The sequence below is a fragment of the Salarias fasciatus genome, chromosome 14 (assembly GCF_902148845.1).
Source record: "Salarias fasciatus chromosome 14, fSalaFa1.1, whole genome shotgun sequence".
In the NCBI taxonomy this organism is placed as follows: domain Eukaryota; kingdom Metazoa; phylum Chordata; class Actinopteri; order Blenniiformes; family Blenniidae; genus Salarias; species Salarias fasciatus.
Window position 1 is genome coordinate 5,309,779 of NC_043758.1, and position 24,857 is coordinate 5,334,635.

The following is a 24,857-nucleotide window of genomic DNA, read 5'->3' on the forward strand; positions in this document are numbered from 1 at the left end:
ACATAACAAACATGCACTCATGCAGAAATAATCAAAATATACATATTGTCCTGAACAGAAAAATAAGAAGGGGGATGAGGGCTCGCAGTTAATGCAGTGTTTCTTTTTTTTTTTCTGCTTAAAAATAATTATTTACACCATTCTTCTCTGCAAAAAGTGGCATCTTTGCACACTCCCACACTCCCTCCTTCTTCCAGCGTCTCCCCAGCTACTGATCGATCGCTGATGTTTCCCAGAGAGGAGGGCACCGCTATACTCACCAGCTCATCATCATGCATAACGCTGACTCTCTCTGCACTGTAAACCACTTCTTTAACATCCAGTGACTCATCAATCACCTGTCAACACAGACAGGGGAGCCCAGGTTACACTCACCACAGTGTGTGTGTGTGTGTGTGTGTGCGTGTGAGAGAGAGAGAGAGAGAGAGAGAGAGAGAGATAGGCAGGCGGAGAGCGAGAAGGTGTGAATGTGCAGTGAAGTAAACTGTAAGGATTGTCTGTGTTCGGGTGACGATACACTCGGAGCTGTCTGGTACAAACTGGAAGGAGAGAGGGAGGGGGGTTGCAAGCATCAACGACAGACTTCCTTTCGAGGCACACAGTTAACGAGTCTTTGGAAACAGACTGTCAGCCTCTCGTTACTGAGAGCTCTAATCTGTAGAATAAACGCCGTGAGTGGAGGTGGGTGTGTTCAGGAGGCAGAAACTAAATAAATAAATAAATAAGTCTGCTGTTTGTAGAGGCGGAGCAGTCCGGAGTCTGAAAACAATCGGCGCCATCTCCAACCTCCGGGCTGCTCCGTCGCAACAAAACCCGGCATTCCCATAACGGAGGCATGCACCGAGTCGCCGTCTTACATGCTGACACACACACACACACACATAAGCACAAATACGTGTGTTTGATTAACATGCGGAGCAGCAAACATTCAGCAGCACAAGCGTCATAAAAACAAAAAAAAAAGAGAGAATTAAAAAAAATCCACGTGTCCCTGGCAAAGAAAAATAACGTGCGATGACGGCTGAACGAAGCGTGGAGATCATCTGAATGGGGGTCAGCCGGCAGAAGCCAAACACACACGCAGATAGCCCAGTGTGAGGCAGCTGTAGCCATGACAGCAACAATCGTCTCATTACAAGCTGAACTTAAGAGAGCTCTGTGAAAGCACATTAATTGCAATCAGTAAAATTGCCGTGACCCGAGGTTGGAGTGGTAAAAATTCATCTGTCTGCGACTTTGCAGAGTTTCTCGGGTGTTTTGCTTTAACAATGCTGCTCTCAGTTCAAGTGTTGACAGGTAAGAATTTAAAAAAAAAAAAAAAAAAAAAAAAAAAGCTTCGAGTCGCCAACAACAGAACAGACTGGCAGCGACGCTCTCACCACATTTCCGCTGATCTTGGGCTTGCTGTTGATGATTCTCTCCTCGGCGCCTATCAGGCCGTCTAAGCCAGACATGGCGGAGCCTGAAAGAGGTGGAATAGGACGAAAAACACTGTTGATGACACCGGAACACCAAACAAACAAACAAACAAACAAACAAACAAACAATCAAGCAAACATAGAAAGAAACAAACAGGGATGGTGGTACGGCTTCACGGAGATATCCACTGCTTCTGCTCACAGCTGGTGACAACAAAGCCTTTTCTTCCATCCAGCACAGAGCGAGCAGTGTGAGCACGGCGCCCGGCATCGACAAAGGTCCGCTCGAAGACGTCGCTGAGATTCATCAGCGAACACCAATCTCACTCACCTACCACATTCAGACTGATGTTTCCTGTTAACCTACATTTAACATTCAAGCAGGTGATTCAGTTTCATAAACGTCTCTGGTTGTAGTTATTTTTTTTTTTGTCACTTCACACCCTAAAAATACTTTTTTTTTGGGCATTTTAAGCTTCCCTCAGTAAAGTCACATCACTGTATCACTGCAGGGCTTCACTCAAAAGTCTTCAAATGTGCATCACAGCGTGCAGCCGGCGAAACATCTATTAATACACACAAGTGATGGAGACTTCAAAGCCGCGAGAGGAGACGGAGCGAGCGAGGACGCCGTCCCGCATCAGCTCTCCCGCGGCTGCTGCTCAGCCGGCCGGAGCCGGGAGCGTTAATACAATTGTTTCTGGATTAAGAACAATGCGGCGTCAGGCGGCGGAGGCGATGCCAAAGACTCCGACCTGCCGGGGCCGTCGCACGGTGCGTCTCGCGGCCGTGAGTGACCTCTCAGAGGAAACCGCTGAACAATTAGGTCATTAATTCAACTGTCAATCAACAGAATGAATGAATAATGTTATTTATTGAGCGAATTTGCCCCGGGAGCTGACTCGGAATGTTGAAAACTGATTTTCATGCAGGTTTGTAAACCTTTTTTTTTTGTATATAGTAACCATAATTCAATTTGTAGGCGGAGTTTTGGCATGCTCGTAGTAAAAATAATCCTTAGTTGCAGCGTAAATGAATGCAAAAATCAATAGTTAATGCTGAGGGGCAAAGCTCTACAGGTTGTGCCTGCGTTCGGATAGAAATCAATACATAATTTAGATTCAACAATTAGCGGAGGGCATCTCCGTCGTGCACAGGAGAGGATCGCCAGGTTAAACCCGTATCAGACCAAACAGGTGCCGCCGCCACGTCTCCGTCTCGGGCCTCTGGAGGATAAATTACACCAATTTAGATCGGTTCGCAGGTCGGCGGCGGAAACACCGAACCGCAGACAGGGACACTAAATCTCACCGCTCCTATCAGGAAGAGGGCGACTGATGAGGACAATGAGTGCGTGGGCGGTGGAATAATTAAGCGAGGTGCTCTGACTAATGCGCTGAGGACGGGATGACGGCAGACAGACGGCTGAGGAGTGTGTGTGTGTGTGTGTGTGTGTGAGGGATCCGGGAGCCGGCTGTGACCTGCGACTACCAGCAATGGGCCTCCGTCATTCAGCATGAAGCGATAATCCCAGTATGATGAAAAGCAAAAAGACCACACCATGCTGCCTGCGCGAGGCAACAAAAAAAGAAAAAAAGAAAAAAAAAAAAAAGCAGGGAAAGTAACTTCAAGGTGGATCTGGATCAAAGAGAAATGGTGGAGAAGAGAGAGAGATAGAGGTGGAGAGGAATCTAAACTGGACCAAAGGGATAAAGGAAAAAGAGTGGATGAACATGGTTTGGGGGTGATGGGATGGGGAGGAAAAAACAAGACGCAACAGAGGCACCAACCTTTCTTGAAGGCACGTGGGGAGTCTGATAGATCGCCTTGGCATTAGAATGAGCAACAGAAAAAAACAAAAAGAAAGGGGGGAGGAGAGGAGAAAAGACAGGAAACTCAGGTAAGAAGAGAAAAGGCAGGATTATCAAGCTGTGTTAATTGATCAGGAAAAGAGTTTAGTTGGGAAGAGTCCGAAAATAAAAAAAAAAAATTGAGAAATAATGAAAGTGGTAAAAAAATAGAAACGAAAAGCTGAGCCATTTCAGAATTGGCGAGCTCTGCCTGAGCCCTCTGGGCTGTTGGCGTGTAAATTAACTCTTCTTTCGGGATTTACTTGTAATTTGCCTTCAATCTGGCTGGAAGTGCTCCATTCAGCACTTTCCTCTCCGCGAGGATCCAATCTTTTGTTTGGCACCAGTGTGACAAAGAATAGAAACCATAACTGCTCATTTCTCCCCCACCCCCCCGCAAGCGTTTGGCTCCAACTCGGCGCCAACCGAAGCCCGGGGCTCGGAGTCTTTATTTGAACCTGACTAGTGCGGCGTTGAAGGCGAGGCCACGGGGAAACGTGCGGGGACAGATAACTCCCCGTCCGCATGAAGCACACTGCGAGCCTGTTCTCTGACGGCGCAGCGGCTGCCACGTGCTTCGTCACCAGCGTCCTTCGCACGGATCCGTGTGACCCGCTGTTCTCGGCACAGTCGCGGCGTTGTTAGTGATGCTGCCGGCGAGCGCGGAGCCGGGAGACGCTCACCCTCTGGCTCGGAGCGGGACCCCAGGGACGTGACCTGGATGGGCCTGTAGGGTTTGCCCTCGGCCTCGGGGACCTCCACGCTCTCCTCCGACGAGACCGTGACGTCGGGCTGCGATTCGGAGATGGACGACAGGAACTGGTCCATGTCAGCCTTCTGCTCCTGGAGCAACTCGTCTGCAGAGGAATAACAACAACAACATGGGACAACCTCTCACACGAGAGTGCCGTTCGACCCCCGGACGAGGCGGCCGTGTGCAAAACGCTGCTCATTTCCGCTCACGGCCAATTAGTATTTTTCTGAGAACTATTTTTCTGTGTAAATCCACACAACTCCCAGCAGAACGGAGCACAGTGAAAGCTGTGACCCAGTTCTGTCACTGCACCCGCTCCACTTTAATCTGCACTGCAACACCAAGCCACGGCCGCTTTAATGAAGCCCGGGAAACAAAAGGAAAATATGAACACGTACCGGACACTACCTGCCTGCCTGCCTGTCCAAATCCACTCTCTGGCTTGAGATCTAATTGTGAAAATGAGGGCTGGTGAGCGGGGAATAGACGCTGCATTTCCCTTCACAAAGCGCACACTGAGGAAACCAGAGGCCTTTTCTCTGCCTCTGATAACTGGCTTGTGCCTGAGCTTTTCTCATGTTTGTATTTCCTCTAACAAAACGAGAAGACTGTTTTCTGTCAGCATACAAAAGATACCAGACATGAAAATACACAAAAACAACAGATAGAAGGTCATGTATGATGAGCATTATCTGCCTGGAACAAATTCTATCACATTTCAATCTGACTGCACCGAGAGCCGACGTCGAGTGGAGCTCACCAATTTCATCCTGAAGCTCACCAATTTCATCCTGAATCTCTTCGGCCACATAGGGAACTTTGTAGAGCAGCGACAGGCTCTGGTTCATCCTCTCCTCGATCACCCGCAGGTGGGTCATCACCTGGTTCACAAACACAAGCAAGCAGTCAGTCGAGTGAACAAAGCCAAGCAGCGTTTCACTGTACAGTCTTTTAGTAACGGCTTTAATGAACAGAACTTCAGCTCGATGTGAATGCGTGGAGGTTTCTGTGTTCGGGAACCAGATTTTCATAGGAATTTCAAACATTTGCAAGACAAAAAAAAAAAAAAAAACTCATCTATTTTCTTTCCCACTTACTCCAAATGAAGAAAGTACAGGGAGGAAAGAAGCCTGCACTGCCCTGCATCCTGGAACTGAGGAGGCTCCAGACCAAACCAGAGACATCCTCCCTGCAGTGAGTCCCGGGTCAGCCTGTCGGCCCCCCTCCCGGACTGGTAGACCTCCACCGAGGGGCGGAGCACCTCCGCTGGCTCCTCTCCGAGTGGAGGAGTAGCGGCGCAGCTTCTCCACCCCACTGTGGAAACGCATGCCGGACTGCATTCGGCATGACGGCGTTTAAGGGAGTAATCACAGCCGGCACGCCGAGTTAAACGTGTCTAAATGACCTTTCTGCCTCTGGCTCGCAGGCAGACGGAGGACGGTGTCCTCGGGCACCCAGTGGCCCATGTCTGCCCTACAGCAACCTGAGTGGAAACGGCGAGGCGAGAAACCTGCCCGAGGCTAATGTTAATCTGGAAAATCAGCAATGTAACCACTCTGTACGAGGACAGGCTGCACCGCGTGTAAAACCTACAAAGTTACTCTGCAACATTCAGACCAGCGGAAATACTAGACAACATGTCATGTTTGTCTCTTTTTTGGAAAATGACCTTCTCTATGAGCTGAGACACACTCAGCCACTATAAACACAGGGAAGACAGTACCATCTATCCCAGCAGTATTTCTGTAAATTCTCACTTAAATCCCCCGATTTACTGCCACTAGTGGAGTTTCATCGCCTAATAAGTATCACAGATTACAGCCTGAGCTTTCCTGCTCGGAGATTCGCAGAGAGAAGCAGGAGGTGCGGCGACACAACGCAAACACCAGGATTAAAATTCAGAAATGAGCGTCAGCGGGAGGAGGAAAAAAAACAGATTCAATCCGATCAAAAAGACAACTACAAAGGCGGAGTAGAGGACAAAGATGAAGGGGAAGACAATGCAGACGATGAAGGGAGAGCGCCGTGCGTTTGTGAAGCCTTGATTTCCGGTTTTAACCGCTGCCGCACTGCTGCAAATGAAAGCAGCCACAATTAGAGTCAACTTTTAACTCCTTTCCCTCTAAGGCAGAGAAGGCCAGGCGTCCATGTCCCGACTCCTCTCAGAACAGAAGAGCAACAGCTTGGCTGGGAGTGTTTCCCCAGCGGTCCAGCTCTTCAGCACCGCCACAAATCTTACCCAAATGTAATAAATTACTGTACAGTTCAAACTAGGGGGCAAACGGCTCCCTCTGCCCGGAATATAAACACGCCCGGAGTCTTGTTCGCGTTCACAAACGTAAACAGAAGCATCACGGAGTTGCGCTTTCTCTGAGAAAACAGATTTCTCCAGATGAATTCAGACTCGCTCGCAGCCAGCCGACATGCAGACATAAAACAAGTTGCTGCATGTAATATTCAAATCAGTTTTGAGGCTGTGAACAGACTTGACAGGATCTTCTGCCTGTCAGCCTCAATGATCACCAGCACATCACAATCTGGCAACACACACACACATACACACACAGTCTTCTGATTGAAGAAAAATACAAAACTTTGTGTATCCAGTCGCTATCGCTGTTTTTCTAGCGGCAGTATGATGTTTGCAGAGACGAAGCATTTCCATATTTCTGCTGCCAGAGCAGTTGGCAGACTATGAAAAGCTGCCACTGACAAAGCTGCCCGGCTTTTGGCAGGTAACTGGTGTTTATTTCCCCCTCCGATGATTGACTGCTTTAATCTCAAAACACACGGCTGCAGTGCGCCGCAGCCAGCAACAGATGGCAATGCTGCACCTTTCCCATTGAAATGCATGTTGTGGCGCCTTACTGCTGATGTCTGACAAACATAACAAAGACACTTCCCACTCTTTGTAATTGCAGTTTTGTTGTTTTTGTTTTAATGCATGAATCAACGCGGTGGATGTGAACGTGGATAACTCTGATCCCCGTAAGTCTCATAACACAGGTACGTAAAGATGGCAGCGTGACTGCTCGTGTCGAGAGATGCAACATCTGGATGTGTGGATTTAAACTTGATGCGGGTCTGAGAGGAGGAATGAGGTTCATCGCCTCCCCAGATCCAGATATCCATCTGAAAAGCAGGCCTGCCGTCCCCCACCGTCCTCCCGACGCCGCCGGTTCGCCCATCTGCCGTGTTATCTGTGCGTAACGGCGGAGGATAGCTGTAAACGGTGTCGAAGGGCATCGGCACACACACGGGCGAGTACATCTAATAGAGGAGCTTCCAGCCAAATCCCCGTGCAGCCGCTCAGAGTCCAGCGTTACACAAGACCTGTGCAATGTTAATCTTCGTCTGAGGCTTAAGTGAATGAAACGCCCTCCCTCCCCGCATCAGATGAGGCCGCTCGCTCCTCCTGGGCTTCGGCTCAGAGAAACACACACTCTTTCAACCTCCTACACACTTGGAAACAGGGCAGAGAGGAGCAGGCTGAGACATCATTATCCCTCCCCAGCCTGAGCGCCAACAGGAGGGTGAGCTCTCCAGGCGGCTCGGCAGGAGGTTCCACATTCACCGACGCAGACTTCCATACAAGATGTCTCCATTGTTAAAATTAGCCGCAGAGTCCCTTCAAATAACAGCACTGACCGAATACACTCCTCCAGCAGACATGAAACGTCACACTTTACTGAATAATTAACAGCGTATTAAATCATTACAGCCAAAACAATCGCTGGCTATAGAACCAACAACATGGTAATTTAATGACTATTTGGGATTTTCAAAAGAAAACGAGCAATAAGGGTCATTTTACACCACAGTTAAAAGAATGTGGGTTAGCTGTGTGTGTGTGTTGGTTTTCGCTCCTACAATAACAATCTAATGCTTGTCTTCAGGAATATATGTTACATGGGGCGAATTTTTCAAATAAATTATCCAATATTAAATTATTATCCAATTGGTAGGTGTGTGCGCGCACGCGCGTGTGCGAGTGTGTGTGTGTGTCCTCGTCTTCTTGCGTTTCATTCCATTTGACTCCTTTCTCTTGTCGTTTCAGTTTATGTGTTGACTTTCTCCATTCTGAATACTTCCTCCATAATGCACATCCGCTGCTCCTTGGCACATATTTAGCTTTTTTTTTTTTTTTTTTTTTTTAAAGAAAATAATCGCCGCGCTGACCTTTTATAACCAGAGCCAAATGAAGCGAGCGTCAGCTCGGTGCCTGCGTCGCCGGGCTCCAGCTCTTTAAACATGTCAAATTCAAGCTTTGCTTGATAAATGTCACTTAAATATTTGACATTTTTAAAGAAAACCAAGTAATAAAATGGTCGTTTTCTAAAAGTCAAGTGAGCTGAATGTGATGCTGAGTGTTGGCTATAACTGTCAAAATACACCAAACTGAAGCTTTTTTAACATTTGGAATAAGCTACATGACAGCTTTTGTCATGACAGCCAGGTCAAGTGAGCTGAAGGTATGTTAGGTGTGTGTGGTTCTCGCTGCCAAACAGGACTTTCTTCATCACTAAAAGCTGATTACTTTGGACCGCATTGGGAAAAATCAAACAACACAATCCTTGTTTTCCACTTAGGTCAATGAAAATAGGCTTAAATCAACATAAAGATAAAAGCGGAGCTCTGACCTGGGACTTCATCTGAGCAGCCTTCTCCGGGTCCACGGCCAGGACGTGCTGGTAGTGGCGGATGGTGTGCTGACGGTCCTTGTTCTCGGCACGGACGTATCTCCTCAGGGCCTGCAGGATGCGGTGAGGCTGAGGAGGAATAAACCAGGGTGGGTTAGTGCTGGCAGACGGCGTAACACAGCCTCACACTCACCTATCGGTCGCAGTGAGCATTATTTATTAGATGAACGCAGATTGTTCTTCTTTTTCTCCATTCAAACTGTTTAAGTTTAACTAAATGCTGGTTTGATTTTAAACATTACATAAACGAAGAGATGAGGAAACTTTGAGCAACTGAGGACACGAACTGAAAATGACTGCCTTCCTCCTGGCTCCAGATATGCAGGCAGGATGACAAGAGTATCAAGGAGCGCGGCGCACGTCAATCCGCCGCATATAGCGGAACATCAAATCTGCTGCAGCGCTCACTGAAATACTTTCACACCGCAGATGATGCAAGCACCAAATCCGGAGGTGTAACAAACTCCAGATTCGACATTACGGCTCTGAAGTCGGAGTGTGTTATTACTTCTGAAGTGAGTACAAAATAAAAATATTCAATCCGCTGCTTGTTTTGGTAGCAGACCAAGCGGTGTTGGCTGAAAGAGGCGACCAGCACCTTCACACAGAGCGCCAACCGGCGCGCTGGCAACGGGATCAAAAGACAATTAGATAAAAAGGAGTTAAAAAAAAAAAAAAATAAAAACATGACACACGGATTATAGCTGCAGGTTCAAATGTGATTGACTTTGTGCTTATGGGGGATTTTTGGATGTGTGTTTTTCCTGGCTGCAGTAATCCATTCTCCTCGTGATGAATAGCAGGTTGGCAGAGGGTCTCCTGACAGGATATGAGATTAGCTACGGGCCGTAAGTGGAGTGAAGCCCAGCGCCGTCTGACAGGAGGGTGTGTGGGTGTGTGTGTGTGTGTGTGTGTGTGTGTGTGTGTGTGTGTGTGTATATGTGGGGTATCGAGGCCGGCGTGCGTACCCTGGGGGGGTCGGCCTGCAGAGCGGCCAGGTAGTTCTCCAGGGCCAGACGGCGGCGGTCGTTCAGCATGGCCTCCACGCGGGCGAGGTGAGTCTCCACCAGCTGCTGCTTCTCGCTGGCCGCCTCCTCCTCCAGGGACTCCACCATCGCCTGGAAGTGCTGCGGACACAATCACCATCGCGCATAAATATGTATACACACCTTAAACCGCGTGGCTCGCTTTCAGCGTCTCCGTTTAGAAAAAAAAAAAAAAAAAGAACGGCTCTCGGTTTCACTCATGACGCCTGGCAGACGTGTCGAGGGACTCGGGGACTCATTTAGAAGTCTCCCCATTCAGCCCGTGCCCTAATTTAGCCTCAGTGCGATAAAGATAGAGCAGCCAGAGGGAAAAGGGATCTTTAATGGAACGGGGAGTGAGGGACCCGGGGCCTGGAAGCCATCACATCTCATCCAAACAAAGGGACAAAGGGAGGCGGCGCAGAGGGAAGGATCGCCGTCTCACCTGGACCAATATTTGCCTCTCGGACTTGGGCAGGTTCTTCGCCTGGCGATCGGCCTCTTCCCACTCTTTCCTTACCTGGAGAGAGAGAGAGAGAGAGAAAAATGTGAAGCGGGGAGGAAATGAAGCGACGCTGAAGATGATCCTGCTGACTCACCCTGCAACAACCGAAACCCAGACTGTTTTTGTCTCCTTTTACTTTCTCAGGTGTTTCCTGGATACAGAGTTTGATACAGTGTTCCTCACACACACCCGCTGGTTCGTCTCCCGCTGGCCTGGCTCTGGTTCTGCCGCCTCTCCTTACTTCGAACGGCTTGTTAACAACAACACCCAGCACCAGCAGCCGGCCTGTCGTCTAAATTTCACCACTACTGTGCAGTAATTTTCATGCTGCTGTAAAGCAGACCTGAATTCAAAACAGCTCGATAACTATTAGACAAGCCCACTTTCTCAGACTGATTTCCAGGAAACAAGCACATTTTGGAACTTATTGAAAGAAAACGTAATGATTATGTGTTTTGAATCATTTCAGGACCACATGGTGTCGTGGTTAGCCCCCCCCAATCATATTTCAATCAACTGAAATATGACTTCGCTTTTAATGGTGTTTCAAACTGCGTGATGAGATGTTTTGAATTAGAACTTGATCAAAAAAAAAAAAAAAAAACTCAGTAACATGTTGAGTTTATGTGGTGCCGAGTCAGTGAGGAAACTGCACGCACACAGTTCTGCACAAATGAATAAAACTCTTTTCATTCATCAAGCAGGAGAAGTGCAAGGATAAGACCTTGCTTTTTGTTTAAATAACATTATAGCGGTAATAAAAAACGTGAATTTATACAATACAAGAAGCAAAAGAACCCGTTTGAAGAGGTGTGATTTATTTTTCTGTGTCAACAGAGGCTGTGAAATGTCATTTTAAATAACGATCTCAACGATGCTACAGCAATAACATGATTTTCACTCAGTGTTTGTGAAACAGGCAGTTTTAGAAAAAACACTGGAGCAACCATGAGACCTTTATCAGTTTCTGAACTCTTTTAAGGTGAAGTGTGAAGTGAAAGACAACCGTGAAAAATTGAAAAAGAACTAATCCAAAAGTAACAAGACCTAATTTGAAGTGGTTTTTTTCTTTCTTTCTTTCTTTTTGAAAATGAAAATGGCAGTTTTGAGTTAGGAATTTACTCAAAGTTCAGGCATCTCATTGAGACACTAGCTTGAAATCTCTACAAATAACCAAACACAAGGGGAAAATGATGAGTTAAACACATGAGTGGAAGAATGGCACGTTCAAAAAAGCTGAGTAAACAGTCCGAACAATGAATTCCAGACAGGAAAGCTTCACACAAACGCATCCGGTCAGCCTTTAGCTCAAACACTGACACTACAAACACATTTTTCTTGGATGTTTCCACATTTTAACATGAAACCAATTCAATCCAGCTGAGGTCTGCAGAGCATATGGATGTAACATCAGGCAGAGCATGTCAGTGAAAAGACAAGTTCAGTCTTTCTCAAGCCTCAACACGAGAGGCAGACCCAGCATGACTTCAATCCTGCTAAAATGTCTTCATGATCTTATCTTTTCGCCGCGTGAAATCATTTTAAAGGACACGGCGAATGCATTAAAGTTTTTCGTCTCCTGAAAGTTCATCAGGTTTCCTGAAAAATCTGATTTAGAAACTAAGGCTAAGTGAAAATAAATGCAAGTGAATATTCTTGTATTGTTAATTTAGTGAGGCCAAACCAAATTTTCCATACAAATCATTTTATAATGAGGAAAAATAGAGAATTAATTTAGCCTTTTGTCTTTATTTGGATCCTCTTCCTGTGAGACTAGCAACCAGAAGAAGAAAGAAAGAAAGAAAACATACTTTATTGATTCCCTTGGGAAATTACTTCTCTGCCCATCCTACGAGTCTTTCATTCAAAACATTAAAAAAACATTTAGAGTTTCAGAATGAAGGTTTTGACCCACTGAAGATAAACACCCTCACAGGCCTTTCACAGCCCAAAGGGGAGTTCAGGATTTATATATATCCAAGAACCTAAAAACAAATAATGGAACTTTATCTCCATGAATTTGAAACACAGAAGCTTCGTGTGGAAGCATCGGCCTCACTCCTCTGTCCTTCAAAATAAAACCGGGGAGTCCTCCTCACAGGAGGACCTGACTGGGAGGACCATGATCAAAAACAAGCAGACAAACAAATATAAAAATAAATAACTAATCGTTATACTTGATTTATATGACTTTTACTGAGAAAAAAAAAAAAATCCAACAAATTGTGATTCGAATTACAGTAAGTTGATTTGTTTTGTTGACCAGAGGCGGAAACTAAAGTTCCTGAAATTCCTTCATGAGAAGCAGAACATTTAGATGGTTTGGTAAGCTTCTAATGCTTTAGCACTGTAAATACAGGGATGATGTAGGAACGAGCAGGTTCTTAACTCTGCTCCCTGAGGACCGCCGTCCTTCATGTTTTAAAACGTTACTTTAAAAAGTACAGATTTAAACATGCACTGAGCCTCCAGAACCAGGATTTAACTTCATTGTGGTTTACCTAAGCTCAGTATGAGGGAGGGGAGCTGGGAAACATCCTTTCACAACAGCAGGCTAACGCCGCCGCCGCTTGCTGAACTAAGCGGCGAGGTGTTCCGACTCGGCGGGTCCACTCACCCTCTCCATGCGGTTGCGGTGCCGGATCTCCAGCTGCTCCTTGGCTCTCTGGAAGCGGCTGTGCTCCTTGTCGTCGGCGGGGGTCTCGAAGTAGATGTCCACGTCGTCGGTGGGCTGAGGAGTCGGCGGCGTGACTGCGGATGGAGAAACAGACGGCGAGCGGTGAGATGGCGAGCGGGGCAGACACAGGTAAGAGGCCAAGACGGACAGACGGCTGGGCAGAGAGTCGGACCAACATCCTCGCACGAGCGGCGCTCCGGCTGGCGTTCCTCCACACTCCACTCACTAAGTGGGATAAATCTGAGAGAATCTGACAGTCTTTCCATTCCAGTTCCTCTCATCTTCCCATCGGCTTTCCTCTGACAGGACGCATCTCCAGCACGAATGGAAACGTCTCTGGCTTTGACAGCCCGGTCATCGCGGGGCAGGGCCAGGGGGCTCCGGTCCGGGTTCCTCGCTCCGCGGTCACGCAGGACTCGGTTCCAGCTCCGCGGCCACGTGAGCAAACAAGAACAACACCCCGGGTTCGGAAACAGGAAGGGGCATCGCCATCAAAAACCGGGGGCGCAGGGATACAGAGGGATCCAGACCTCCTGCTGTAAACTCGCCCTCTTCAGCTAATATCATCAGAATATCTCCAAAATGCAAAAAAAAAAAAAAATCCAATGAGTTTTGAGCATGAACTGTTTTTAACCCCTGGCTAAAAATGACTCACCCGAAGGAGTATGGAAAAAAAAAAAAAAAGTCTGAGTGACGTGTTGATGGGTTTGTGGCGGTGGGGCCGACAGACAGAAACAAACATGAAGAAATGACAGAAACAAACAAAGACGGGCAAAATAAAAGAGAACGGCGAGGCGGTGGAAGTCAGGCTGGCATGCAACACGAAGGAAAGGTGGAAAACGAAGAAAGAAAAACACTGCAGAGCGTAAACAATGATTTGTTTCAGATTTACATTTTCGACTTTAGTTCCCTTTTAATCTTTATGAGTTCAAATGAGCATGTTTATGTGGCCAACCAGCTAGCTGCCGTCCTGTTAGCCTTCACTTTGACCATCATGGTACAATTTAAGATCCGAGGAAGCAGCAGTTGCACAAAAGTAGCATTACTTTAATCTGAAACTGTTCTAACACTTTGTTTTTTTAACTTCTTTAAAAAAAAAAAAGATTATAATGTGTTGAAGTTATAAGCTTGATCAAAGGCTAGACTCAGATTTCCTGGCACGCCATCAAAGCGCTGCTCATTCCGGAAGGAGCGAACGAAAAGTAACTTTAGGTGATGAAATGTTGAGGCTATCGTTTGAGACTTCTTGTAACTAAGTTAATAATTAAGCAAAAATCACATTAAAAAGTAACAAATTTAAAGCGTTTCCTTGTTCTAGATTATAACAAAATAGCTTCTAAATTGGCTAATCATCAATTATCTGAGCTGGCTGTTAGTCGTCTGATCATGCCTCGATTGGCTCCGGGGAAGTCTGATGAATTCATTTTCATATTTCTTTGATCTGCAGGTGATTTAAAACTAGTTGGCTGCAGCATTTGATATGTAAATGGGAAAATAAACCATGTTGGGTGAATTTTAACGCGATGATGGTGCAAACAGTTGCTGTGAGGTATCTAGTTGGAGCTAAAGATGCAGAGCAGGGGCGCCGAACAGACGTCAGACGGACTGAACCTACATCGGCTTCAGGTGTTTTGAGCAGGGCGTCTGCAGCAGAGACACAGATAGAGGGGAGGAGGAGGAGGAGGAGGAGGAGGAGGAGGAGGAGGAGGGCGGTCAAGCCGGCCTCCGTCACGCGGGACTTACTCAGGCGCTTGCACACGGCCATGCAGTACTCCTCTGAGTCGAAATTGTTGCGGTTGCCGGCGCAGCCCCCGTAAATGAAGCGCACGCACTTCCTCTGGCTCAAGTCGAAGTGCCAGCGGGGCATGGAGGCTCGGCAGGGGCCGGTCTCGGCCTCCAGGGTGCACACCGCTGCCGGGGGACAGCGGGTTAGATCATCCAGCCACCGGGGGCAGCACTGCGGCTACCGGCAGACACCTCTTCCATTACCAATACCACCAAACATCTGCAGCAGCTGCTTTTTGTGAGGCAACATGACTTGTTTAAACTTTACAATGTGAATTACCGTTAAAAGGAGGTAAGACGTCAGAGACGGCGCTCTAAGGAGGGAGGGCCGTATCATGACTTTCACATTACAAACCTTTCACTTCCTGTAGAGTCTTGTCCTCGTCCTGGACCTCTGACATTTTGCTGCTCTCCTTCTTCTCCTCATCCTCGTCCTCGTCCTCGTCCTCCCTGTCGTGGTTGCTCTCCTCGTCCTCGTAGACGTAGTGGTAATCGGCATCGTAGTGGTCTTCCTCCTCCTCATCCTCGTCCTCCTCCACCAGCTCCTCCTTCTGCGTGGGCTGCTCGTCGGCCGGCGTCTCGCTGCGGATTGGGGGGGGGGGGGTGTGTGGAGGCGTTTGAGCGAAGGGGCGGAGTGATTCGTCAAACGCGGCCCGCAGCTGCCGTAGATCAATGTCACCGAACTTGAATTCATCCAGATGGCCGTTAATACCGCCTGCCCTTCAGAAGGCTCGCCGCAACTCGGCCGTGATTCACCTGCTCTGCACGGCCCCCTCCTCCACCAGGTCGTCGATCTCCTCGTCTTCTATCTCCTCCTCCTCGTCGTCCTCCTGGGAGGGCAGGGAGGGCGGGGAGGCCTCCCCGCTGCGGGTGGCGGGGCAGCAGACGTACTCGGTGCCGTGGAACTTGTCGATGCCGCAGGGCAGCAGCATGCCGTAGCTGTGCAGCATCATGGAGCTCTTGGAACAAGCCTGAGAGGGCGCACACACACACACACACACACACACTGTGAAGTCCGGATTGTACAAGTCAAGTCACCTCTTTGGATTTAAACACGTTCTGCTGAGCTGCTTGGAGGAATATTATGCAGGGATGTAAACTCCTATTAGTTTTAAAATCAACCCTCTGAACCTGTTAGTGAGATCCAGAGCTGTAATCTGTGAGCTTCATGTCTGACAGGAAAAGTCTGACACTAAGACTTTTTTTTTCTCGTTTCGTCTCCTGTCTCAACATTTTCAGTTGTTTTTGAGGAACACAGCAGGAACACGGCGCCGATCACACTTCCTTTTGTAGCTTCTGAAGCGCATTTCATTTCACGGCGATCCTCTCTGCTGTCGAGACGATCACTAATGTGAGCTTTAACATTCACGAGCCGCTTTGCATGCGTTCAAATGCAGACGTGTTAAAAGCGGGATTGAGGTTCGCACGTCTTCAGGTCACCTCTGATTCATAAAGTGAATTTAGTGTGCGAGTGAGAATACGCAGGGTGAGGGGACTGTTGCATAAACTATTTAATATGTTAATCTCTTCAATCACAAACGACATTAAACTACATTTAAAATGAAACAAAGAAATCAAAACACAGAAAGTTCTGATCGTTGAGCGGAACATGAAGCTGCTGCTTCCAGATAATTCAGTCTCAAATTATTTTGTTGTGTTTTCTACTGAAAGAACAAGTTGCTTTTGTTCCATTATACATGACCAACAGGACGTATGTTAAAGTTTTAGGCGGTTGATGATTCCTGTTTGTCATTTCACTCCACATCTTCCTGCTTGTGGACGTTTTGCGTGTTTATTCTCATCTTTCAGTATAATCCAGGAACAAAGCGCTGGACGTACCGAACCTTTTCTCTGAGAACGACTGGAAAATGTCAGTGAACGAAGAGACGCTGAGATAAATCTGAGCAGCGAAGCATGAGTGAAAGCTGCTCTTCAGATCTTACAATCCAGCGATCTGAACATAATGTCACATCCCACAGTCAGACTGACAGGTAAAAAGGGAATAAATTAACTACTTTGTGCCAATTTACTTATTAACAAACTTTTCCTCACGACAATGAAACAATTACACTTTTTGTGAATTAAACAATAAATGAACTCAGCTTTGTTTATGTGTGTAAATACATGTATATTTTAATCGTTCTAATTCAGATGAAATCAGGAAACACGGCCACCATCTCGCCCGGCGGCTGTGAACCCAGAGCGGCGCTGTGCTAACGGGTCTATCCATCCACCCACCGCGCAGCCACTCCTCTGGTCACGTACGGACCACAGTGATTAATGTGCCACACTTCCCCCAAAAAGTCACGCAGTCCTTTAAGTGACACGCTATTTTTCACCAACGCCGCACTTCCTACAGCAGCTCGGAGGGATCCGGCGCGGGTTCAGCGTGATGCTTGCCACAGAGAAACTCCAGCGGAGCAGTGGAGGATTAGCCGTCCTGCTTTAAAAACAGCTCAGTGGCAGGCGGTGATGGAGACAAATTGTTTTGGAGTCTCTCTCTCTCTCTTTTTTCCAAACCCCAATTCACCCACTGGTAAGATTTATCACTGCTTAGGTGTAACAAATTTGTCATCGGCTGCAGGTTGCCGCTGCCTGGAGGTGTCACGCTATCGGAGGCTGCAGACGACACCCGGGTTCTGGCACCTCTAACATGTGGTGAAGAAGAGGGGGGGGTGTGAGGGAGGAGGGCGGTGGAGTGACGAGAGGAGAGGAGAAGCTTGGTGATGGGCCTGTCATGGTCAGAGAGGCCCCCCCCCCGAGGGCTGGCTGCGGATCTGCCTGGAGGGCTGGGGGGGATAGGGGGGGGGGGATTAGCTGCATTATAGCCACAACACTAATCTGATTAGCAGCTGAAATGCGAGGGCTCCCGGTCAGCCTGTGATCAGAGACTCCCCTCCGCAGGTGGACAGATATCACAGAGGGGGAGCAGCACAGGTCTGACAGGAAGAAACGGCGGCGGGATAAAGCAAGTCCACTTCTGAAAGTTGGGACTGACTTCCTCTTCCCACGGGACTGTATTTATTCTGCGGCGCTCCGCTATCGAGGAGACGCAGCCGCCCACCGTTTCCTCTGAAGCAATTCCTTCCGTACCTCCTTGGCCACCCCGTGCCACTGCTGGTGGCTGACGCACATGTCCATACGCTCCTTGTGGAAGAACTTGCATTTCTCGGGGACCAGCAGCACGTCACTCACAAACTCGCCCACTGAAACAGAGAATCACACGCACCAATACGCCTGTTAGTCACACCGCTGCTGTGTCAGAAAGGAAGGAATTAGAAAGAATTACAGAAAAAAAACAAAAAAAAACCTCGGTGATCATCATCACTGTGAGAAAAAAAAACATGAAATCCTCGTGTTGTTGGGTCTGAAGCTTTCAGCTTCCTGTAACTTTCAACAAATCATGTTTACATCACATATTTACTGCTTTATGTAAATTAGCGTCTGGAGGGCTGGAGTCGGTCCCGGCGCGCCGCCACGGTCCATCAGCGGTCAAACACAAAGAGACAGGCACGCATATTTTCACCATCTGAGTCACCGGTTAACCTCGAAAGCTTGTTTCTGGACCGTGGGAGGAAACCAGAGCACCTGGAGAAAACCCACCCACGTACAGGGAGAGCTCCACACAAGTCTGGAATCGAACCGAGGATGTGAGGCAGCAGAGCTAACAACCACAACACTGAGCAGAAAATAAACAAAAGGGCTATTTTTGGCTAATATTAAGTTAGAAAAGTCTATAAAATTGAAGAGCCCTGACCTGATGGGACTAAAAAAAGAAGAGTAAATGAAATGAGAAGAAAAAAAAAAAAAAAGGACAAGCTTTAATAATTCAGAGCTGTCCGCTCCTCCATGCTTCATCACAGTCATATACCAGAGGAGAGATCCGACACCTGAACATCTGTCTGTGCCAAGGAAGCCGAGCGGGACTCATCCCTCCTCTGCAGCTGCATCCGTAATTCAGCAATCAAGACGGCAGGGGAGAAAATCAGGTTTCTCGCCGCCACTTCTCTCCAAGGTGCTCCCAACTCCCCCTGCGGATCGACGATATTACTGGTGACGAATGAACTGAACGGCGTCGGAAGAGCTTTAGGCGTTCAGGAATCTGTCCAGAGGTCGTAGGAGAAATTAAGCGGGTACGGTGCGACACGGTGCTCAGGTACAACCGAAGCAGATGGAAACACGGGCGGGGAGAGGGGGGGGGGAAGAAAAAAAAAAAAAAAGGCGAGAGCAAAGGATGAAAACAAGGTTTGGGCCTGAGATCAGAGCGTCCGAAGAGTGGGCGGACTGAAATCACACAAATGAGGGTCTGGAGGTTTCACGGCAGCTGTCCTGTAACTGCTCATTTAGAGGTTCGCCGTGACCTCGGCCCGAGGCGGAGCCGCCGGAGCGCAGGGCGAAAAGCAGTGTTTTGGAAAATGAGAGGGTAGGATGGGAAGAGAACACTGGAAATAGCAGAGGACTTCAGCAGCTGCTTCTCATCTCCTCCCAGGAGGTGCAGGAACGTCGCCCATCCAGCCCCGCGCCGCCGCTCCAGCGCTGCGCCCGTCTCGGACTGTTCCTCAGGTCACTGAGATCCTGTCCATCTCCTGACACTGCAGCTCAGGCAGAGGAAGCTCATCTCGCCAAACAGTTTGTGGTTAAACACTTTCAGCAAGTCGTGGCGGCAGAGCAGTGCTGTGCAGACTGGGCACAAGCTGTACAGTCGCTCAGGACGGTTCGCCACCCAGCACGGTTTGTGAGACGTTTTGATATTTCAGATTCATTTTGAGCTTTCAGAGGAAAGGAAATCACTTCCCTGCATTTAAATCCATCTTATCCACAGTTAATCTTAACCAAATGTATTTGCTCAGGGAGAAACCTCCATGTCAAGAAACCTGCAGCTTCCCAAAGCTTCAAACAGGCGCTTCAGAGACCGATGACCGGTTGGATGCTATTAGAGGTGAATTTCAACTGCGAAACCTTTTTGTGTAAACAGTCTGAGTGTTCGGCTTTGGAGCAGTAAGCATTTTAAATCCCGTCAGCGGTAAAAATGTTACGACAGTCAGTTTGGCTTCTCGGACGCTTTAAGGACTCATTCCATTCTTTCGCTGCGCCGCAATTTTTCCGACAATTTATTCAGCAGCGACAGTTGCTGTGGACTTCCTGTGCAGCCGCAGCCTGCAATTAAGCAGCTATTTCAGCTCCATTCTTACTGGATGGAGCATTACAATAGAACAACAGAACGGTTGAGGGCAATAAAATAGCAAAAAGACATTCAGAAAGTGGCCATTTTAGCTGCGCTATTTTTTGGTATTCTGCTTAAGAGCCTTTTTTTTTTTTGTATCCTAATGATTTGCAATACATTTCTTTGGTGATGCAGTAATTCATGGCTGCAGAGTCTCTCCACTCATTCGCTGCTCCTGCAGCTTCTTCCTGTCGTAGCGCGCCGTGAAACAGATGAAAAGTACGATGACTCCATGTAACCCCTCAGCTTCATATCCTGCACGCCGGATGCTGCGCGATTCATTCCTTCACACACTCCCCTGCTTTCATTTCCTCCTTTGTGTGTGTGTGTGTGTGTGTGTGTGTGTGTGTGTGTGTGTGTGTGTGTGTGTGTGTGTGTGTGTGAGGGGTGGAGTGCGTTTTTTAGCAGATGCCGTACGCAGTCACACTGCAGTGGGTGATGGATGACGCCGTTCGCGGAGCAGCTGCGTCTCTCTCACGGCGGGCGCCGCCGCTCGGTTTGTGTAGCCGCAGGTGTGTGCACGTGAGAGCGCACGCTCTCCTCCATCACTGCACACCGATCCCCCGCACCCTCCATTCATCCACCCTTCCTTTAACCTTCCATCCATCCGATACCTCCGCCAACACCGTCCAGCATCGCAAATTAAAAACACACGGGTGTGTACAGTTTGCACTAGTTATTTCACACCAATAATCTCTCAAGATCTTATTTCAAATAAATCTGTGGAGTTTTTCACTTGCTTGGACACAACGGCCTCAAGTACAGGGGTGAAGTTCATATTCTTCCACAGCAACATCTATCTGAAAAGTGTCTTACTTCATACTCTGTATATTTTAGATTCTGCTGTGTTGCCGTTTCTCTTTGGCAACATTTTGCTGGCGCCGTCAGTCAAGTGAGGTAACAATGGAGATTTTTCTGTAGCTTTGCCACAGCGCCCACAAATGCATGCGAAGCAAAAGCACAATCTATTTCCCCGGGCATGCAGGAGAGCACACTTTAGACTGGGTTTTAGTTTAATTTGGTTGGGTTTAGTGAAAGTTTGGAGTGAAATATGAGGAGGATCAGGAGAACGGCGTTAAAAAAAAAAAGGTAAAGTAAATGTCAAGGAAAATTGGACATGTCCCAAGAAAAATGTAATAAAAGAAAAGACATAGTTGATGAAAACTGGACTACTTCCAGGTAAAAATGTCATCTGAAATGGGAATAAATGTCAGTCGAGCTAAAATTGTAGAGGAAGCTGCAATAACATTTCAACAGTGCTAAAACGTAATTTGAAAAACTCTATAATTGAAAGTAGGAATAAAGCCCAAGATCAAATGTAAGGAAGAACTGGCGGTGTTTCAGAAAATCGAGCAAAACTGAACAAAAGTTGAGAAAGTTTCACAGATTTATGACGGGACTGGAGAGAATTCTGCACTGAGAGGAAGATATTAGCTAAAACTGAAAAAAAACGGTTGGTAAAATAGACTGAACATTTAGGAAAATGATTAAAATATTCATAAAACAAGAGAGTCGCTGCATTGTGCGACTCCTTGCCTTGTCGCTGGAGTCCCAGCTTTAATTTCCCGCAGCGCAGCTCACATTCGGTTTACATTTGCTTCAGCGGCTCAGACTTCAAAGGGGGAAGGAATCTGATCGGCCACAAGGCCACCCGGATCTCCTGAGTCAGACGTGACTAAGACCAGGAGGAGGCTTACGGCCGGCGTTGCATAATGGAAGGAACACATGAATTGAACTCCTGGGTTCAGATTCCAGCTCCAAACACAGAAAAAGAAAAAAAAAACTTTTCTCCATTTATAGCAAATGTTTATCATTTTTAACCCCGGGCTCAGCCAGCGCTGCATTATTTATCCCAGTCTGAATCTGTGACGCTGCTGCTGGGGTTATAGCTGTGAAGCAATGTGGTCATTTTTGTTTTCCCCGCTTTCTGTGAGCTTTAGAGCAAAGACTCATGTCTCCAGAAGTGGAGGAATGCAAACAAACAGAGGTGCGGCGCTCTGAAACAGGCCTGTGTTTGTAGCCATTATCAACCAATTTAGCATCACATGACGCAGCAGCTGAGATGATATCTGGAGCTGCTCTGCCCTCGGCCGAACAAACAACAGGAAGAGTGTGTGTCATCCTCATAAAAGCAACGCGGGCAAAATCTCCTTCTCTCAAAATACATTGTTTCTTTGAAGTGTTTGGGATTACGCCTCAATATCAGTTTTAAATAACTCACAGCACCAACTCCAAGTTGTCTATTTTCATTGAATTCTGGATTTCCTGTCTTTTCAAAATTACGTATATGGCTGTAGTTTTCTGATGGGTACCAGTTATAGGTTTAAATAATAAAACCTAAAAGCAGCTGACACGCCTGAAAGATCTATTATGTCCAAATTTCACCAGAACAGAAGCAGGTTAATGGATGCGATGCATGAAACCGACGACAGCGAGTCGTCCGACTGGCTCTTCTCACATACATGACTTACATTTGACAGAGACAAATCCAGTCTTTGGAATCACCTAAATGCTAAACATGTGGCCGAAACACTGAAATGTGATTGGCTGATTACAAAGGTGGTGAGTTTTTATTAACTGAGACCCTCCACTTGTATTTATTGTTCTATGATGGAACTTTTTTTTTTTTTCCCTTAAATGAACAATTAGTCCAAACATCCAACACTAAAACTATGATATTGTGGATTTTACATCATCAGGGCTTTCAGGACTGAAACTAAATCAACTATCCTTTCGAAATTCTTGTTTCACTTGAGCAAAGACATCAAACATCCAGTTCTGCTTTTCCTATTTTCAACAGAAATATCTGTTGTTTCTCTGGAGTGAATTAATAAATGCACTTTTATACTTTTATTGCAGTTCTTTCTAACATCTTAATGGTCTGATATTTATACTAATAGCAACAGAGCTGTTTGTCCTCCACTGAGAATAACTTGAAGTTCAGAGGAATCTGGAAGCGAGGACAATCAGAGAAAACCCACACACACCGTGATGAGAGTGAGTCAAGAAGCCACAGCGGCGTCACAAAACCGCAACTCATGACCAACACAGAGAGGTTCTGCTTTCTACGAAGGAGAAATTAACAGCAAACTTTGTCATTCAAGTTGAAGCCGGTGTTCAGGCAGGCCTGTACTTTTCCCTCACACATCCTCTTTATTCCGGAGAAAAGCTGCAGCAGTCATTTTCCCCGACAGTTTAATCACTGTGTCGGAGACCGTCTGCCACGCACATTAACCGGCACCCACAAACACATCTGCGCCGACTGCTCTCGCCACCCCAGACACAATAATTAAAAAAAAAAAAAGAAAAAGAAAGAAGTCTGGGGAATAATCCTCTAATGTTGGACAAAGACATCATGCTGCAGGGATTACAGTGCGGTGGAACAAAGACCACATTCATTCATATTCAGCCATTGTCTGAGGACAGGAAACCAGGATGGATTGTGGTCCGGAGCGTTTGCAGTGGAGACACGGGACGCAGCATAACTCATCCCCGTCTCGTTTTAACACCCGGCTCCTTCCTTCGCACTTGCATAATTCATAAAAACCTATTAACTTGACATGGGTGCCGGTCTGGCCCCTTTTAATCACATCCTTCAAGACTGAGCCCACCTCCCGCCGGTGTGCTTCGCCTTCTTCTTGATTCTCCAATGAGCTCACCGACGAACACCGGCCGGAACCTTTGATGTCCACTTCTCTGGAACATTACGCGAACATCACAGAATTGTGAATAATTTAAAAGCGACTCGTCGCTGCATCTGATGGGATGGAGAAGCCGGGCAGATAGGCAGCCGGAGAGGTGAGGCACGGTGAAGTGGGAGGGGCGTGGCCCGTCCTGCAGCTCGCTCCATTACATAATGAAGCAGAGAGCCCTCTGAACGCGCCCCCTCTCGCCAGCGCCGTATGTTTACCTCTGCCGCTCCATCTGTCTGCTCGCCGCTTTCCCAGCTCAGGCTCCTCATTTGCGACCCGGCGGAGCGGCGGAGAAAAGCCCCCTCTAATTTGACGGGGCGCGAGCGCTCAGACCTTTAAACAGTGGTGGCAGAAAACGTGCTGGAAGGAGCGCTGAAGGTACTCAATTATTTCAGAGGACGGGCAACGGGACTGTTTTGATCAAACGTCAGTCCCGCCGGTCATGAGCCGAGGTCTCAGGGGCAACAGCTGGTGAGGGTGTGATTCCTGAAGACACCACCGGAGGCAGATGTTCACGATGTCTGTGAGGGGCGCTGGTTGGCGTCTTTTCCCATGAAATCATGACAGTATCTGCTTTATTGAAACACATTTTTCATTCATATATGTAAAGAGCAAGTGAAACAAGTTTTTCGGATTTTCCGTTTTCTGAAACGTGTTGAATGAAGGTTGGTTCTTTGCCCTTTGATCACCTTCGTCTCACTAATTTTGAGAAAGTAATGACGTAAAAAAAATAGAAGCTTCTGTTTTTCTTCCATCTGGAACCAAATAAGATGTGCTTTGGAAGAGAACAGACAAGAAAACAACAACTTTGTGCTGAAATTAGTCCGAAAAATCACTTTGGTATAGACATGTGTACTTTTGTAGAACCTACTTGTATTTATATGTTCTGATACTCAATACTTCTCCAGGACTGAATAATATTCCAGCTAATAGCGCTGAAAATGGACAAATCTGGCAAACCTGAGAGTTAACTTCAACTATTACTGCATTTCTGTCTCATTCTATGTTCATATATCGTTATTTATTTTGATTTAAAGGTGCTGTAGGCAGGATTTTGCTAGTCAATGCTAATTTTTCTGTGTTTTCTTTGGATTAAATGTTAGAGTATCCATTGATAATCCTTTAGGAGTGTAGCATAATTGCACTACCGCGAGGGCGCAGCGTTTCCACCTGTCTCTGTTCTGAGCTGAAAAGGAATCTCGACAGCTCCAGGTATCTTTGACCAAT

The 24,857-nt window shown here is 47.2% G+C and overlaps 1 protein-coding gene and 1 long non-coding RNA gene across 8 annotated transcripts in view; one reads left to right on the plus strand and one right to left on the minus strand.

Annotated features, from left to right (window-relative positions):
* Positions 1-24,857, minus strand: part of aplp2 (amyloid beta (A4) precursor-like protein 2) — a 66,563-nt gene that overhangs the window by 6,896 nt on the left and 34,810 nt on the right. Inside the window, exons 4-16 of one of the 7 annotated variants that reach the window (XM_030107867.1) lie at positions 17,808-17,920; positions 15,471-15,685; positions 15,070-15,296; positions 14,673-14,840; positions 12,870-13,003; positions 10,193-10,267; positions 9,691-9,849; positions 8,663-8,791; positions 4,783-4,903; positions 3,952-4,125; positions 3,209-3,244; positions 1,380-1,462; positions 261-338 (exon numbers count right to left, since the gene is read on the minus strand). In XM_030107867.1, the coding sequence (XP_029963727.1) occupies positions 261-338; positions 1,380-1,462; positions 3,209-3,244; positions 3,952-4,125; positions 4,783-4,903; positions 8,663-8,791; positions 9,691-9,849; positions 10,193-10,267; positions 12,870-13,003; positions 14,673-14,840; positions 15,070-15,296; positions 15,471-15,685; positions 17,808-17,920 (1,712 nt within the window). The remainder of the gene's footprint in view (positions 1-260; positions 339-1,379; positions 1,463-3,208; positions 3,245-3,951; positions 4,126-4,782; positions 4,904-8,662; positions 8,792-9,690; positions 9,850-10,192; positions 10,268-12,869; positions 13,004-14,672; positions 14,841-15,069; positions 15,297-15,470; positions 15,686-17,807; positions 17,921-24,857) is intronic. The other 6 variants (XM_030107868.1, XM_030107874.1, XM_030107872.1 and 3 more) reach the window with 6 other exon arrangements.
* Positions 322-9,644, plus strand: LOC115400170 (uncharacterized). Its single transcript, XR_003932772.1, has 3 exons — positions 322-389; positions 5,739-5,741; positions 9,604-9,644. It is a non-coding gene; the product is annotated as an uncharacterized LOC115400170 (long non-coding RNA).